The 19,245-nt window shown below is 38.2% G+C and overlaps 1 protein-coding gene across 1 annotated transcript in view; it reads left to right on the plus strand.

The window, feature by feature from the left end:
• CNTNAP5 (contactin associated protein family member 5) overlaps positions 1–19,039 on the plus strand; it is an 872,890-nt gene extending 853,851 nt beyond the window's left edge. The window contains exons 22-24 of the mRNA XM_073885276.1: positions 12,398–12,616; positions 14,200–14,271; positions 16,852–19,039. Of these exons, the coding sequence (XP_073741377.1) occupies positions 12,398–12,616; positions 14,200–14,271; positions 16,852–17,048 (488 nt within the window). The 3' untranslated portion in view covers positions 17,049–19,039. The remainder of the gene's footprint in view (positions 1–12,397; positions 12,617–14,199; positions 14,272–16,851) is intronic.
• Positions 19,040–19,245: the final 206 nt, after the last annotated feature.

Consider the following 19,245-nt stretch of genomic DNA (forward strand, 5'->3'; position numbering starts at 1 on the left):
TGTACAATTTGTCCTCAATTAATATTTACTGAATTAAATATGTGGTATGATCTGAAGCAGTCTACAAAACACACTAATTCCAGATCACCTCTTGTAATGACATCTCAGAATATGCTTCATCTTTTCATGAAATCCTTGAAGATTCATTTAAATATAAATATGCTCTTGGAGAAGAGCATAGTAACTAACCACCAAACATTACTACTTCATTAGGTTGTCAGTCAATTAACATCTCCTTTCATCAGGAAGAGTTTGGTTCTCTGGGATGAGTACTTTGCTGAAGAGGGTTAAGTTCATGAAAAAAAAGACCATGTTCTGAGGAAAAAAAAAAAACCCACATATATAGAATGGAATTTACAGGTCTAATCACTGAACATACTTATTGAGTTTCTACATTTCCACAACTGGGCTCTTTGTCTGGAATCAAGCTTCACCACTGACTAGGGAAACTTGGACAAGGGGCTTTACCTCTCTAAGCCTGAATTCCTTTATTCTGTAGCATAGATCCTATTCTATGTGATCATCACAACAGAGATGCTCATTTAGCTTGAGGAGGACAAAACCTGGTACATGCCTGAATCCCTGTGAGTGTTGCAGTGTGAGAGAGGAAGGCAATATCATGTCCTGCAGTCTGGGACTGAGTTTACACAGGTCGGGTTCAAATGTCAGCTTTGGGCGTATTGTTTAACTTCTTTTTTTTTTTTCTTTTTCTTTGTCCCCTTTTCCTAACCTTTAAAATGGGAGTAATAGCACAAATGATGTATGATTGAAGTGTCATAAGACACTTAAAATAGCATTTGGTACATATTAAGTCATTATTTTTTAAGATTTTATTTATTTGAGAAAGAGAGAGAGACAGAAATAGTGACAGAGATAGCAAAAGAGAGAACATGAGTGGGTAGGAGAGGGAGAAGCACGCTCTCCACTGAGCAGGGAGCCTGATGCGGGGCTCAATCACAAGACCCTGGGATCATGACCAGAGCCGAAGGCAGATGCTTAACCTACTGAGTCACCCAGGTGCCCCCTAAGTCATCTTTTCATGAGGAATATGATACAGACAGTCCTTGCTTCACACAGTACTGCAGAACAGTAAAAGTGATCACACACTGCATGTAGGACAGTTTTTAATAATTCATGAAGAAAAATTTGATAGCTCTATGACCTTTATTTTTTTCCATAGTATTAAAAGCTCTCTTAGGGAAATGAAAAAATAGTAAAACTTATATTTGTTTAGTACACAGTCACCTAAAATATTAGATATATTGAGAATTAGTGTGTTTGTAAAAGAAATGTATAAAGAGTAGTTTTCACAGTGCTTGCCTTCTTGTTGAATGGCAAATAGGAAGGGAATATCTTTTCTATGCCGTGGTGAACTGTCAGACCCCTATATTTGGATTAGCTTCTAGCATTTTATCCTTTGTGCTTTCAATGTCATGAATTGTCTTGGAGAATTCCTTTAATGTGAAGATTTCTGCTGGTACCGCTTCCCCTGAGACATTGTCATTCTTTTTGTCACAAACCCACTTCTTCATTTGTATCGATTTATATCACCTTTGCTAATTTCCTATGTCTACAGATCTAGAGTCTGTCGAAAAGTGCATGTCAGCATTTCCATGGTCAGCTATTTCTTTGTATAAATCCCTTTATATTTGAATTTAACTTTCAGTGTAATTTTTTTTTATTTCTTTTATTTCTTATCATCTTTGTTGACCAATTCCCCCTTTTGGTTATCTATTTTTAGAAAATGTCACCTGGGCTTATCATTGAGAGATGAAGAAGTGACACAACTCTGTGCTTTGCTGTCTGTGTGGGAAATGAATAACAGATGGCCCAGTGACCAATCACCTGTAGACTTCAAAAGAAATGCTGTGATTGGTCACTAATTATGCTGAGCATCTGTAATTTACATATTTGTTTGTTGACTGAAGAGCTAGCAGGAGAATTTGTACTTTTTGTAATTATTCCCAGTCAGTCCACTATGGTCACTGAAACTTGAACTATGTTGTTTGGGGACTGGTGTTATTTACATTGTGGTAATTGAAATTTGTGCATATTGGAGCCATACCAAAGTACAGACTTTGTAATCATCAACTTTATTGAATAGAAATATTTAAATGAGAAAATTACCATTATTATATAGCCACTAAAATATTAGTATCTAAGTATGTTTTAAAAGTAGAAACAGAACCACTTTAACAGTCACAAAAAATGTCCCTATGTGCATTATTTCCTCTTGCTGCTGTAACAAATTATCACAAACCTGGTGGCTTACAACAACATAAATTTGTCTCATATATTTCTAGAGGTCAGAAGTGTTAAATAAGCCTTATGAGGGTAAAAATTAAACAGGGCTGTGTTCCTTTTGGGAGCTTCAGGGGCAAATCTCTTTCCTTTGCCTTTTCCTTATAGTGTCGCTTGCATTCTTTAGCTTATAGAACTTGCCTCAAATTGTTTAAACTTCTTGCTTCTCTTATCACATCTCTTGCTACTGCCTTTAACCTTCTTATCTCATTCTTATATGGACGTTTGTGATTACACTGGGTTTACCTGGATAACCTAGAACAATCTTTGCATCTCAAGACCCTTAACTTAATGATATCAGCAAAGTCCCTCTTCCCACATAAAATGTCATATTCAAGGTTCTGAGGATTAGGATGTGGACTTCTTCAGGGGATTATTATTCTCTGCCACACCATAGGTCTTGAAAACCAAAACATCAAAATATATATCATGATAATCTCAATTTCACCTATCAGGAAAATGAGGCCTAGAGAAATGAAGTGTGTTCTTCGTGGTTATTATGTCACAAATGTTATTTTAATGCATCTGACTTATTTAATATAAAAAGTCATCAAATTGCATTTTGGGTGGTATTCTAGAGATACAAAGGCAAATACTTCCACCCTCCCCCACAAGATCCTAAGAACAGCATAGATGGTGTTAGTTTCCCATAAAGTTCAGGTGCCAGGCCCTTGTACCATGCCAATCCAGTCACTCCTATGGACACACAACCACAGGGCACAGAGTTCAGGCCTGCACTGGCCTCTGTCCCTGAGGTGCTGCTCTCCTCAGCCCCAAGCCCAGCCCTTGACCCAGTAGACCTGAAAATGGCTCCTCCTTATAGAGGTTTTCTGTAGCCTCACCGTACCACAATATATCTATAGTATACTAATTCATTGTCTAAAATTACAAGATAAACCATTTTGTAAACTAAACAAACTATGTTGGGGGCTTAGTTATTAAGCTCTGGCATGTGGGTTCAAAGGGATAGTAGAGCACACAAGAGGAAAAATGTAATGGAAGAGTCAGGAATTCCAGCTAGAGTAACTTTGAATCCCTATGAATTTATTTTCCTCATTACAGAGAAGGTATAATTTTGCACTGCTCTGTCTTTTCCAACTTTTAAAGCTAATGTGTGCCGTTTGTCTGTATGATGCTTTACCATTTAATCTGATAGATGCTCAATAATTAGTACCCGTAGTATTATTATGGAGCAGTAAAACTGATCTCCATTCAGTCCCTAAAGAATAGCTCTGTTTTTCCTTATTTAGAGCAGCCAAATTTAGGTCATTCAACCTAGACATCAGATCTTTATAAAAGGTCAATAAATAGCTTATGAAAAATAACTGCCTTTTAAACTGAATGTGTGGGGGGAGGTAGGATTTTTAAAAGGTAGAACTTTATTTTGCTGAAATGACTTTTTTTATTTAATGTTATTTAGATGTGTTCTTATGTATGTATGTATATGTATATATGTGTGTGCATATATGTCTCTTGCTTGGCTTCCAGAGATTGGTTTGTGTGTATGCAACTCACAGTATTGGTTGCCTACTCACCATCCATTTTGACTTCATTCTCCCTTCCTAACAAAATTCCAATTTTATTCAAGCATTCATGCTCCTCCATGAAGTCATGTGCTCCTAGAAAGTTTTCCTCCATCTACAATCCTGGAGGATGCTTCCTAATTGGTCTGAAGCAGTGGTTTTCAAAGTTTGGTCCAGGGATCTTTGGGGGTGGGGCTTGGGGGGATCCTGGGACCCTTTCAAGAATTCGCAATATTAAAACTATCTTCATTTTCATACTAGACATTATATGTCTTTGTTATGTTCTCTCACACATGTAGAATCGTGTTTTTCAGGGGCTACAAGCTGTGTGATGATATCTCTACTCAGACAGCTAATAGAATGTGTGCTGTGGGTTCTTGTTTTCAAATTTCCTCAGCTTTCATTTCTAATAGAGGGGTTATTGATAGATACAAAAAGGATATAGATATACAAAAATCTCTTCCGAATTTTTATGAGTAGAAATGGGTCTTGAGACCAAAAACTGGTCTTAAGAACTTCTGGTCCAAACAAATGACTGTGGTCCATTTTTGCCAGATATTAGAGTAGGCATGATCACGTGACAAAATCTGGCCAATTAGAGGACGTCTGCAGGGTAGTGGAGTAGATGTGTTTCTGAGAAAGGCTTCTTCATTCTTTTTTTTTTTATAAGATGTGTTTACTTATTTTAGAGAGAAAGCATGTGCATGGGAGCAAGGGGAAGAGAGAGAGGAAGAGAGAAACTTAAGCAGACTCTGCACTGAGCACGAAGCCCCACACGGGGCTTGATGTCACGACCCTGATATAATGACCTGAGCCGACACCAAGGGTCTAAACCAAGAGTCCAGTGCTTAACCAACTTTGCCACACAGATGCCCCAGGACTCTCCATTCTTAAAAAGAAACACAGGATGAGGGATGAGGCAGCCATTATTTCCCCCACTTAGACTTTGTGGGATCTGGTTGTGGGTGATGGTGTGATACCTGGAACTGCAGAGCCACCTTTCTCCAGCCTGAAGTTGAGACAGCCACAGAGGAGGAGCCTTCACCTTCCATGCCCAGAGCTCTCTTTGCCTCATTTAAATCTGTAAACAAACAAAAAAAAAAAAGAGAGAGAGAGAGAGAAATAACATCAACGTACTAAAGATGCTCACAATGGCTTTTACTCTTCTTGGTGCTTTTAACTCCACAACTAGCAATTCCATCATATCAGAGTAGAATATATTTTTATAGGTTATTTTGGGACTCTGTTAAAAGATTTTCTGTTAGAACATGCAGGATCCCAGTTTTGCTCATTTCCTTTAACAGAATAAACGACCTAGGTATAAATTAATACATGTGAGTTTGGTTCTGCCCCGCATCAAATAATTAGTACCTTAGGAGGGATTATTTCTGTTTCTTTGAATCCCAAAGAATGGATTTATACATCAACTTGAAAATCCCTGTCTTAAAGTCAGAAAAGTGATTTTTTGTTTGGAAAACAAGCAGAATTGGCATTGCGGGTATGAGATCTAGAATTTTTAAATTTGGATATTATTGCTAAGGTTTTACTGATTCAGTAGTCACTATCCTCGTCCATAGAGATGCGTTTGCATCAGGCACATAACTAAGCGACCCAATTAAAAATGAAAAATATAGTTCAGCTAATGAGTTGTTCAGTTCAAATAATGAATTTTTAAGTGGTAGAACTTTTGTTTACTGAACTGGCCTGGTTAATTTTAGTCTTCTTGTATCATTAGCGTATGTATGTATATATGTATGTATGTATGCATGTATGTATGTATTTTTACTCAAAGAGTCATGGAAGACCTATTATGGGCCAGACCCTGTGCCATGCAGACTCTGTCAATCATCCAACAGATTTATTTAACAACCTCTATGTCTGAAATACTATGTTAGAAAATAAGTAGTTAGTAGTAGGCGAATAAGCACACTTTCTTCATAAAACTTGTCATTTAGTGTGGTGCATAAAAGCTAAACCAATAAACACACACACAATTATAAAGTTTGAGGAAATATATTAGTAAGGAGATCATCTGGTTTCAGTGTTAGAGACTAAGAGGAAGAGAAGGGGACATGTCCTCCTTGGTAAGGTGTCTAAAGAAGTGCTCACTGATGAAGGGACTTTCAGGCTGAGATTGAAGAGAAGGAGGCTGTCATGCAGTGTTTGGGAGATGCTTCCTCAGCCATGTGAAGAAAAAATGCACACGACCTGACTCTTAAAGCCTAAGGGGTCACTATGAAGAGGACAGATACGATGACATATAGCAACCAAATATACATGGCCACTCAGACTCCATAAGAATAGTACATTTATTTCTAGGTAACAAGGTGTTGAAATAATAAAGAAGATATTCCATGTGCACTCTTGGCAGAGCTGTACAAAATATTAATGAACTTGGTTGGCCTCATCAAAGAGAGTTCCACATAACATGCCCTGAGTGTGAATGTGAAAATAAAGAAACTATATGCTGATCAATGGCCAGAATGAAGTTTGAAATGTATGTAAATATCTCTGATTAGGTTGTGTTACTGTTCATATTAGAAAACATTTATTTTTTTCATTCATTAATTCCTTTTAGTGTTCACTAAACACACAGTCTGTGTGTTGGGCACTGTGTCCTAGTTTATAAGAATGGAAATCTGAAAAGGACAGTGCTCCTGAAAGCAGAAAGCTTCCGATCTTGTCAGGGGACAGATTGTAAACAATATCGTGAAATAAATAGGGTCATAGAAGTAAGCAAAATGCCTCTTCCTGGTTCCTGCCTATCTTTCTAACATCGTCTTGTGCTTTAATTTAAGACAGAGTTAACTTGATTTTTCAGTGTTTTGAATGTGCCAGAATTTCTTATCGTAGGCCATACAAAGGCTTTAGTGGAACACTCTGTCCACCCACTCATGCATGATTACTGTGTATTCATCACTTAAGCATTTATTTAAATACATTTATTCCAAGCCATCTTTCCTAAATCAGTGTCTCTCAGTGTTGTCCATGAAACATCCATATCATATGTGTCTAAGAATGTGCTTTAAAAATGCAAATTCTTGGATACCTTCACACCAGACCAAGCTACTGAATGATTAGAGATCCAGAAAAAAAAGACATTTTCATACATTTCACTGGAAATTCTTTTGCACACTCAGTTTGATCTCTACTGTCCTAGACTGTGTTCAGGGTCTTTTCTGTGCTCCCATAGCCACAGTAATCTGCCCCTACTATTAGACTTACTGCCTGAAACCTTTGGGGGTCTGTTAAGTTAATCCTTCAAAGTAACTGAAAACTCACAGAGATAGGGAAATGTCTGCTTGCTAACAATTGTTAAGTCCACTGTCTCAGACAGAGTGTGGCTGCCATAGGTGGCCAATAAATAGATATATGTTTTACAGCGAAGGAGCAGATATTATCCAGGTAGTTAAGGGACAGAAAGGCCTTCTAGGCAGAGTGTGTGCCTGTTCAGGCAAGACGAGGCAGTTCAGGTTGTATGTAGTGCAGATGGTGTGGGTGGGTGGATGCAAGTTAACCAGTGAATGGCTGTAAGTCACGCTATAGAGATGAGGTTTCTTTTCATGTTATCAGCAACCAATACCTACAGAAAGGTGTTAAGTCTGATGTAATAGGGGAAAAAATGGACGATAAGGTCCAAGAGACCTAGGTCTCAGTCCTGGGTTGGCCATGGACTGGTTAAATTCGCAGTAAACAATTTATTGATCTTATGTCTTAGTTTTAATAACTGGTAATTGGATATAACTAACTCACCCTTTGTCAGTTCACAGGGATGAATATTTACATAAGATATACAAAATGAACATACCATGAAAATTATAAAGCATTAAGTAAATGCCAAGTATTTTTTTTTTAATACTATTTAACATTCCCCTTTAAGGATTAAAAGCTTTATCTGGGGGCTACAGTTCTTAGCCTTTCAACACTCCTGGTAGTTACATTTTCAGACTACTTCTCTCTTACCTGAAAGCCACAATGAACTCTTGAGGGAAAAACTCTTTACTTGTGTATAGTGTTTATACATTCCATTAGTATCAGCTCCCTTTATTTATATTTTATGTTGGTACAATACTTTACTCTTATAAGCTCAGGTTGTATGGGGCTACATGGATTGTATTTTGACACTTTAGGATTCAAAAGTCATAATTGGCTTTTGCCATATAGCAAATGTCATGTTACATCCTAGAGCCATGTCTATTTTTGGCAAATTGCTGATCTTTTCTCTTTTTTTTTTTTCAATCCAGAATAAACTTCCTGCCTAAAATTAGCCTGGATTGGCTCGACTACACTCTTAGAGTCAAATAGTTAAGACCATGTGAAGTCTTGTACATTCTGTGGCTAAAAGAATCCATTTCCTTTAATAGAGGGGTGTAAATTCACTTTGAAGAGATGAGTGTTTCCAAATTAATGTAGCAAGTCAAGTTGTTTTTTTTGGTTTGTTTTTTTTGTTTTTGTTTTTTTTTTTTTACAGCAGCATTTATCATAGCCAAGATATGGAAACAACCCAAATATCCATGGACAGATGAATGGATAAAAAAGATGTGATGTACATACATATATATATATATATATATGGAATAATACTCAACCATAAAAAGAATGAGACCTTGCCATGTGCTGCAAGATGGATGGATCTAGATAGTCATATGCTAAGTGAAATAAGTCAGACAGAGAAAGAAAAATAACATATGACTTTATTTACATGTGTAATCTAAAAAAACAAAACAAATGAACAAACAAAGAAATGAAACTAAATCAGACCCATAGATACAGAAAACAAATTGGTGGCTGCCAGAGGAACGGGAGGTGGAGGATGGGTAAAATAGATGAAGGGGGTTAAAAGGCACAAAATTCCAATTATAAAATAAAGAAGCCATAGGGCTGAAAAGTGCAGCATAGAGAATGTAGTCAATGATATTGTACTAACATGTGACAGATGATAACTACACTTATGGTGAGTATTCTGTAATATATATAATTGTCAATTCACTATGTTATATACCTGAGACTACTATACTAGTGTATGTCAACTCAGTTTCAGTTAAAAATAAAAGGAATTAGGGGTGACTGGGTGGCTCAGTCTGTTAAACATCTGAATCTTGGTTTCAGCTCAAGTCATGATCTCAGGGTCATGAAATCAAGCCCAGCACAGGGCTGGGCACTCAGAGGGGAGTCTGCTTGTCTCTCTCTTCCTCTCGCTCTGCCTCTCCACCCACTTGAGCTCTCTCTCTCTCTCTCTAATATAAATAAATAAATCTTAAAGAAAATAAAGGAATTGACAACAACAAGTTAGCATTGCTATCTCCATTTTCTGATTTTAGAAACTAAATCCCAGAAAGTTTAATTTACTTAATACTCCACAGAAAGTGGTGGAGGTGGAATTCAAACAAGGTGTCTCCAGCAGAGGGAGGTTAATTGAACAGACAGAGTTAAACAAACAAACAAACAAACAAACAAACCAGTAAGTTTGGCATTTCAAGTTATAACCTCAACTTTAGTTGAGCCTCAACTTTGTCACACCTTTTTAAATCTTTTAACTTTTCTGAGTGTCAGTGTCTTCCTTTGTAAATTCTGGATGATATTAACAAATATCTGGAAGAGCATTTTTTAAAGATTTTATTTATGTATTTGAGAGAGAGAGAATGAGAGATAGAGAGCACGAGAGGGAAGAGGGTCAGAGGGAGAAGCAGACTCCCTGCTGAGCAGGGAGCCCGATGTGGGACTCGATCCCAGGACTCCAGGATCATGACCTGAGCCGAAGGCAGTCGCTTTACCAACTGAGCCACCCAGGCGCCCTGGAAGAGCATTTGAGGGAAAAAGAAATGATACTTTAAAAACAATTATTACATAGTTATATAATAGGTACTTAATAGATGGAGATTATTAAGTATTTGCAGCTTTTAAATTTCTTTTAGCAGATGATTATTCCCTACCACATATTAGTTAACAAGGTTATAAGAAAGAAAAATAATTTGGAGTCATTCTAACATTTTATTTATTTATTTATTTATTTATTTATTTATTTATTTATTGCCTCTCCATAGATGTAAAGATCTGGGAAATCACTATATCAAACCTCATACTAGGAGTACTTTCTCCTATCAGGGATTCTTGTCTCTTCATTTCTTTTCAGAAACATCCCCAGGTTTCCATCTTTATTATACATCTAGAATAAATTCACTTTCCTAGACATAAGACTTTATTCAAAATATCTCTTCAAGGAGAGAATGTCATTTTCTGTTGTTTTCCCTAATTTATCCATGTTCTTTTTCTTGTTCCTGGAGCTTGTATTCTTAACAGTCACTATAGTGATGTCCTCCAAGGACCTTGGCCCTAATATAGGCTTCTTTCTAAATGCGTTTTGGGAATCAGATCTGGCACTTTTGACTTAGACCCTTAAGGAATAGTGACAATGACATGTCACTTTCCACTGCTTTGAAATCCTACAATGCAAAAATTTCATGTCAGTTTCTGCTTTTCTTCTCCTGTCTTCTGCCTCTTCTTCTAAATGCTCTGGTCTCCAACTTTAGCCCTTGAGAATTACCAATTAGTAGTGAATGTGCATTTGGAATTATAGCTGGGTACAGTGAGGTCTAGTGCCATTTGGCAAGAGTACCCAGTCTTCATTAAAGAAAGCTTTTTGGCCTGGGAGACTGTTCCATAACAATGTTCAAAAAGTCTCTTATGAGACAGTCTTTTGAAGGCCATATTAAGAAATAAACATACGTGTGATCCTTTAATGAGTAACAAATGTGTACCCCTACTGTAGGGTATTTATTGGAATATCTGGAAATAAGCAGTTTCCTCCTCCACCCCAATGTTCTTTTACCTTTGAAGAAGTGTCACTTTACATCTCTGTTGAATTTTTATCATCATTACCTGGAAAATTCTCATGGAATCTCAGACATCCAGTGGTAGGAAAAATAATGATCCACAGAGATACCCAAGTCCTAATCCTCAGAACCTGTGAATATGTTAGGTTAAGTGGCACAAAGGAGTAAGATTGCAAATGAAATTAAAGTTGCTAATCAGCTAGCTTTAAAATAGGGAGATTATCCAGGAACCTTTGAGTGAGCCCACTGTATTCACAAGAGTCTTTAAAGTAAAAAAGGGAGGCAACATAAGAGAATTAGAAGCAGGTGGAATGACACAAAGACATGTAACAGAACTGGCTTTGAAGATAGGGGGAGGGGGCAACAAGCCAAGGAATGTGGGTGGCTCATGGGAGCTAGAAAAGGCAAGGAAACGGATTATCCCTTAGAACCTCTAGAAGAAATGAAGCCTTACCAGCAGCTTGAGACCCATGTCAGGCTTCTACAGAATTATAAGACAATAAATTTGTATTGTGTTACATCATTTAATTTAAATTGTTTACATTTACAGTCATTTGTTATAATCCCTGCATAAAATTAATGCATATGGTTTCTTTCCTTTTCCAGTAAGAAGAGAGGGATGATAAACTAGTGAGGTTTACATGGGTGTTAAAGGCAGAGAATGTAAGGGCAAAACTAGAGAAGGCATTATCAGGGGATGTTAATTTCTCTTTTTCTTCCATATTCTCATCACATCTCTTTCTACATTCCTGCCAAAATAATTCTCACTTTAGTGATTCATGGAGGCACTTTGACCATTTATGGATTTGAAATAAATTATAATCTCTGCTGGGTGGAGAGGAAAGTCCTTGCCCTTTGCCAGAAAATAAACAGATTATCATAATAAAATAACTATTTGAACCCTCTATGTAGATTGAAACTGTTACACCTTATAAGAAAAAAAAGAAGCAATTCATGTGTATTGCAGTTTTATGTAATTGTATCTTAGCAATTTGTTCAAATGATCTTTGCTGAAAGAGAGAAAAGGGCTACTGAATAATCTTAATACAAATCTTAAAGAAAATAAGACATTAGATCTTGCTGAGAATCAGAAATGATTGCCTCTTTACCTTTTACAAAAACTCAAAGATACTTTGGAAGATTGCTATCAGAAAATCAGTGCACCACAATCCGTACCATCAACAGAACTAAGCAGGTAAAAATCTTGAATAGATGGTCAGTTTATACAGCCAACTTAAAACACTAAACATAAGAAACTTCTGGAAGGGCCACTTTGACTCCTATTCTCTTTGCCTCTTTTCATTTTCCCCCCTTGTGACATTTTTGAGTGCAATATTGTAATGAGCACTGTAGTGTGCTTGAACTAATCCTCGGCATCCATAGATAAATGGTGATGGGGATACTGAAATAAATTTTATAAAACATCTATAGTGTAGAACAGATTTATTAAGTCTTTGTTACAGTTCATAAAATACATGAATGAGAATTTAGAAGTTTGAAATGTTATCTCAAAGCAGAGATGGCCCTAAGAGATTTCTATGATATGTGGTTGATAAATTGATGTTTATAGTGTGAGGTTAAGATTTAGGAAGAGAAAACCAAGAGAGATAGGGGATGGGTTCCCTTACTCAATGAATTATAAGGTAAGTTCTTTAATTTTAGACATTATTTAAAGAGGATATAGACCATAGTTTGAAAAACAAACAAACAAAAAACATAGGAGTGTCTTTCATGTTGCAGAGCATCTTGGATTGGATTCTGAAGTTGCCAAAGCCAACACTCTGGGTTTTGTTGGATGTCTGTCTTCAGTCCAGTATAACCAGGTTGCACCCCTGAAGGCGGCCCTACGTCATGCCACCATTGCACCTGTGACTGTCCATGGGACCCTGACAGAATCAAGCTGTAGTTCCATAATGGATGTGGATGTGAATGCAGTGACCACGGTGCACTCTTCATCAGGTACACAGGAGAATACCCAGGGAAATTGACTTCTTCTGATAGCACTACTTTTGATATCTTCAAGAAGTTTCTAGGTTAAAGGCTAGTATTACTCAAGTCCTTACTTTATAAGATTACAGGTAGTTAAGAATTATGACTGGTTCCTCATGGTTGAATTTTATTGAATTGTATTGAATATAACCCTACTTTTAATATGATGAGTAGTTAGAACTCAAAGCATATTATAGATGATAGATAGATAGATAGATAGATAGATAGATAGATAGATAGATGATAGATAGATAGATAGATAGATAGATAGATAGATAGATAGATGATAGATAGATGATAGATAGATAGATAGATGATAGATAGATAATGACTACTGCTCTGAGGATCGAAGAGTTTAGGGTCAGAGAGAGGCAGGCTGGTTGTTGAACTGATATAATTCATGTGATTAAAATTAGCCTTCCATAATAATAGGAAAGCCCACAGCATTATCATCCATACATCTTCTTTTATTTTACTACTCCCTAAAATACCTTTTCTGCCTTTATTTAGTCACCATCATCATGAGTATCTTGAAATGTCCCTGGGATTTGTTTTAATCAAGTGTGGTAATCAACTGCCAAATAAGTTATTAATCATGAAGAAAGAAGGGGGACTGAGTTTTGCTGCTGCCTACTCATCACCATGCTTGGTGTTTTCCTGGCACCAGTTAGGTGTAATAGAAGGAAACAGAATGTGACAGTTGACTAGCCTTGATTTGAATTCTGATTCTGCCATGGATGAATTGCAGAACTCCAGACAAGTTACTAAATAACTTCAATCTGATTTCCTTATCTGTGAAGTGGGAAAAATAATACTCATGTTGTAGGTGTTTCCTGAAGATACAGGAATACTGTTGGCAGTTGCTATAGGTCCTAAAAATTCCATGTGTACTATATGCATACATATGGGTATTATTACCCCCTTTTAATACATTTGCAGATGTGCTAATTAAAAATATATCTAGCTCAATGTCACCAGGCCAACGTGTGGCAGAGCAAGATTCAAATCCAGGTCTACAAGCCTTCAAACTTGATCTTCTTTTATCTTCTACCATATATGTTAATGTACGTGTAGTGAAATCCCTCTTTCTGTCAGTGAGGGTTTCTTGGGGGTATTAATCCTCCAGCACTTTTGTCTTTCCCTGTCAATGGACTCCAAATCCCTGTGCAGCTAAAGAAACCTCCGAAGCATAGAGCATATGCATGCTTGAGGTAAGAGGCCATCACCATGGAGAGGGAGGGTCTAACAGAGCAGAGAGGGGCCTCTAGGTTAGGCTGAGAGGTAAACCATAGGTGAAAGCAGATAGGGGTGGGTTCTACCATCATCTGTTTCAGCCCATTATCTTACAGCTGACATAGAAGCTAATAGTCACAGAATTATGGGGTGGAAGTTGTGTACTTTTTGTGTGGGTTTGTTTGTTCGGGTTCATAAAAAAATGCAAACTGAGAGTACTTGGTCTAACCCACAGATGTGTCATCTCAAGTCCATATTGTACACCTCCTTCCTGTATACAGAGTGAGGAGTGAAGTGACATGTCTTTTTACTCCTTGCAGATCCCTTTGGGAAGACGGATGAGCGAGAACCACTCACTAATGCCGTTCGAAGTGACTCGGCCGTCATTGGAGGTAAATCATTCCTTGTTGCTGAAAGCAGAGGGGGCAAATGATTCTGTTCTTGGGAGAAATTTATTTGATTCCTTCCTTAATTATAGCCATCTAGTATCCAGAACCTTGCAATGATCTGTAAGACTGTGAGCCTTTTCATGAATAGTCATGGGTGCTGTATGATCAAAGGCGCCCTCTACCCCACCATCCACAGTCCATGGATGCACCCTGCCCTGATCCATCAGGCAGCTGACTACTGAGTCAACAGCTGGAACACTTACTTAGCGACAGGCAGTGTGCACCCTGTTCATCTCATCCAGCTGTCAGTTTTCCTAAAGCACAAACAAAGCACACTAATAAAACATATGGGAAGAAGCCATGTTGGGGCAGACAGATGGGTGAAGCCCCAGTCCTGTCAGTTTTCTCCACCAAGTGATTTGGGTTGGATCTAATGAGCAGGGTGAAGCCCACAGGAATGGAGTTTTGAATCCAGCAGTACATATGGTTAGAGATACAGATCTTGTCTGTTCTGCTGTGAGCTCAGCTCTCCCTCCCACCTCCCCTGTCTTTCCATCTTCTCACTGCCTGTTGGACTCACCCATTTTTGTCCTCCTTCAGCCTGGTTTCTGCCTCGAGTAGCTTGATTTTTCCCTTCTGGGCCTTGCAACACAGAATGATTCCCAAACCTTGTTTAATGTAAATGCCCATGAGATACTGAATTAATTGCCATCCAGAACCATAGCCCTAGCAGGTGACCCCCATCACTGCCTCTGGGAGGCTAGATTAACTGATCCACACCAGATGGAGTTCTTTTAAAAGTCAGCGGCATCCATTCATTTAACTTCTATATAATGAGTCTCAGCTATAGGTCAGGCCTTGTGCTAAGTATAGGGATACATGGGTGAAAGCCATGGAGGCTGTCCGCAATGAACCCGCAGCAACAACAGAACTAGTGAATGGTGTTTTGAGGGAGGAAGTGCAAATGGTTGTGGGAGCACAGAGGTGCACCATTACAATGCAGTTGTGAGGAACGAAAACCAGGAACTTTCCTTAAGGAAGTTCTTAAAATGTTTGACCTGAATTTCTGCTTCAGGGGAAAGAGTCCAACTTGATTTTTGTTTGGCACCAAAAAATATAGGAAAGAATGTAATGCCTGTTTCTCTTCCTACAATTTCGTATTTGTCAAGGGGAGAAAAGACTTGTGACTGCTGACATTTTCCCACCCAGTTACATGCTTCTGTGAGTCTCTAAGAGCAGGAAAGGCATCCCAATCCCTCTGGAAAACTCCTTCAACTCTGAACAGTTTGTATACTAAAGGAGTAGAAACTGATTCTGTATTTTATCTCATAAAGCTGTAGCCAAACATGGGAGTCACTCACTACCACCTAGTTTATTCATGTTTGTTAACTTAGGTGGTTTTACTCTGCCTTGTTCTAAAATAGCCAGGGAAAATGCTGCATAGTGGTTTCTGAATATTAAAAAGAAAAAGAAAAGAAAGTAAACAGTCTTAATCATGGCCCCAGTTCTGATACAAATCAGTGGAAAATGTGCAGCAAATATATTTAACTTTCAAATGCCCATGCTTATGTAAATAAGAATGCAGGATGCCCAAAACTATCTTTGAAAAAGAAACACAGTTCGCCACTATCCATTCTACTTAGAAAGAAAAACAAAAACAGCAGAATGTATGTTATCTTGCGAATAAACTTATCTTTGAATATCATAAATACTTCTCATATTTTAATGTTGAAAATCCCATATGTATAGAAACATTCTCTCTTTAAAAGTCACCAGTTTCTACACTGTCACCTCTTTTTGCTGACTTTGCTCTTTGCATCCCGAGAGGCTTCGTGGCAAAGGTAGGGACAAGACCTTCGTTCAAGTCAGTGAGGGCAACTTGCCGAGTAGCTGCAGTAAAATCACAAGCAGTCAAAGCAGGCAGAAATCTGACTTAACTGGAAGAAGTCTGCTATTTCAGTTGACTCTGAATATCTGAACGACAGAAGCATACCGTTGCTGAACTGTCTCATCCCTAGCGGAGTGCACAGCAGTGTAGGAATGCCCTACTTCTTTGGCAAACACTTCATTATTAACAAAACATGTTTAGCAAAGCGAACACATACCCTAAATGAATTTACATCAGGAGAGCATGTATTGAGGTCTGGGATACTTCACTATGGTTTTCTAGGGTGCTAAAGTAGTTCTGAAATACTCAGTTGCAAGAAATGACAAATGACTGAACATGACAAATGTGCTAATTAAATGATTCTGTCACATTCTTTAAATCAAGTCTTGAAGAAATAATTAAGAAATATTTTGCCAGTCTGAGTCCATATTGATATGATAGCATTCTCCGATTTAGACTGGTTTTCTTCCTGGCCGGTCTGAAAGAGGAGGTGTTTTAGTGACTGAAGACTGAACACATTTCAGCAGGTCTTCAGTTCTGGGCATGCAGCAGAGTTTGTTGCTGTTTGTTTTGTTTTGTTTTGTTTCATTTTGTTTCTTTCTCCCAAGTGCCTTCCCTGTCTAGACTGAATCATCTCTTCTGAGTGTACGATCTTTGATGATTTCCTTCTCTCTTTCTTTCCTCTTTATCGACAGGAGTAATAGCGGTGGTGATATTCATCATCTTCTCTATCATCGGCATCATGACCCGGTTCCTTTACCAGCATAAGCAGTCACACCGCACTAACCAGATGAAGGAGAAGGAATACCCAGAAAATTTGGACAGTTCCTTTAGAAATGACATTGACTTGCAAAACACAGTGAGCGAGTGTAAACGGGAATATTTCATCTGAGAAACTGCAGGGTCACATAATATATTCTCTTTTGGGTTGTTGTTAAATTTTTCTCCTATCTTTTAATTTTGGTCATTCTCCTTTTCCTATCTGTTTGCCAATTATTTTTGGCACATAACTTGTATCAACCACAGCATCTATCCCCTTGATCCAGCCCGGAAGACCAGGCAGCTATGGCCACTGCCTTCCTTTCTGACAAACTTATTGTGGTGATAATGATCACTTAAGAGACTGACTTTACTCCTCTAGACAAAGAAGAGACACATGTGTGCACATGTGCATATTTAGTTCTGTGTTTCCAGTTTCTAAGTAAGATGCACTCTTTAGTTCCACAGCCATTCTGTCTTGCATTAAACCTCAGGCTTACTTTGAACCTGAGCTCTGTGACATAGGCATATGATACTCATCTTTGACATCTTCCTTCATCTCAAGTTCATTCCTACCAGGGAACTCAGGGTAAAGAAAGAAGATGCTAAAGGCCTGGTTCGCTTCAGTGGCACTTTCAAAGGAATAAGAGAAGTTTGTTTTGTGCTGATTTTCCTTACCTTAGGACGCCCATTGCCCTAACTCATCACCCTTTTTCACTTTGACTCTCATCCCCTGAGTATTTCAAATATAGGATCCCTGATAGTAGTGAGCTATTGCTTTGCTCCTTTCTTACCACTCTCTCCTGGGGCTGACACTTTAGAACAGCACACAATAGCATAAACCTAGGGGAAGCATGGAAAATAGTAGCTTGAAACTAGGAGGTAAAAAAGAAAGCTGCTAGGAAGTAGATGTTCTGTAACTTCAAAAATGCCTTTTCCCGTTTTTAAAGAAATGTTAGCTAGGCTATTCCTGGGATTATTATACTGAGGTATATATATATACTGCAGCATAAAGAAATTCTAATAAAAGTCTAAAATAGTACCTAGTTCCATGAAAGAGCTTAAACCATCTTAACTGAGCTTTAAAAACAAACAAAAACAAAAACAAAATAATAATTTAAAAAACTGCATGAAAGAAGAGAAATACCAAGCAGGATTCTTCCCTTCCATCCACTCACCAAAGATCTAGTGAATAAAGTGAATGCAGGTTTCATGTTTTAAGGCAGACACAATGACCCTCCTCTGTCCATGGAGCCATTCTCTGTGAGATTCCGGGTACACTGACTGATGGGGCATTGTGGTTTGTCTAGCGAACCCTCACTGCTTAGTTTCAGAGGAGACCATAGGTTCTACAGTACATCACATTTTCAAGTCATCTACACCCTATGTATATAATGCCCCCCCCCACGCACATCTTTTTGTAGGCATAGAAGCCAAGATAAGATGATAGTAAGTTTCAGGGTCTTTGCCCCTCTTGATAACTAAGCTTCGAAGAAACACAGTCATTCCTTCAAGAAGGCATCTCGAACTCATCCACGAGGTGGTGATAAGAATCCTGATGATTTTTTGCTATGGCAATAGGTCTAACTTTTTGCCTCTGGGCCATCTTGGAGAAAAAGAGAAGGGGAAAATAATATCAATCCTCCAGAATGCTGGGAATGCCAATATAATGATCCACAGATGTGGAAATCACTTGCCAATTCTCTTTACAAGACAGATTCGGTTTGGGAAACAATTACCACATCGCAGTTTGCCAGTCTTGACAGTTAGCAGACATTCCATCTTGTCCTTAGAGTGTCTATCGCCTCTGATTATTTAACACTCCCCTGCACGGCCAGGCTCCCAATGAGGAACTCATTAGCTCCATCTCATTTCAAATCCATTTCCGGCTTTTCTTTCAGTGCCTGAGCACATGGGTAAGGATTCGGCTTGTAATCATATTTCTCAACTTTAAGATGTTGTTCTAGGTATATATTTTCTTCTTAAAACTTTCTGTGGATTCTTAATCACTTCATTATATCATTTTTTCTAGTAAATTTATTTAAAGTGATTCCAACATGGGCATCTTTTTTTTTCCCTTCCAGCTTTCTTAATAAGATGAATGATCCACTAATAAGAGGAACGATCTTTTTTTTTTAAAGATTTTATTTATTTATTTGAGAGAGAGAGAATGAGAGATAGAGAGCACGAGAGGGAAGGGGGTCAGAGGGAGAAGCAGACTCCCTGCTGAGCAGGGAGCCCGACGTGGGACTCGAACCCGGGACTCCAGGATCATGGCCTGAGCCGAAGGCAGCCGTTTAACCAACTGAGCCACCCAGGCGTCCAAGAGG

This window comes from Callorhinus ursinus, unplaced genomic scaffold (genome assembly GCF_003265705.2).
Source record: "Callorhinus ursinus isolate GAN/ISIS: 27379988/994484 unplaced genomic scaffold, GSC_fseal_2.0 scaffold2, whole genome shotgun sequence".
In the NCBI taxonomy this organism is placed as follows: Eukaryota; Metazoa; Chordata; class Mammalia; order Carnivora; family Otariidae; genus Callorhinus; species Callorhinus ursinus.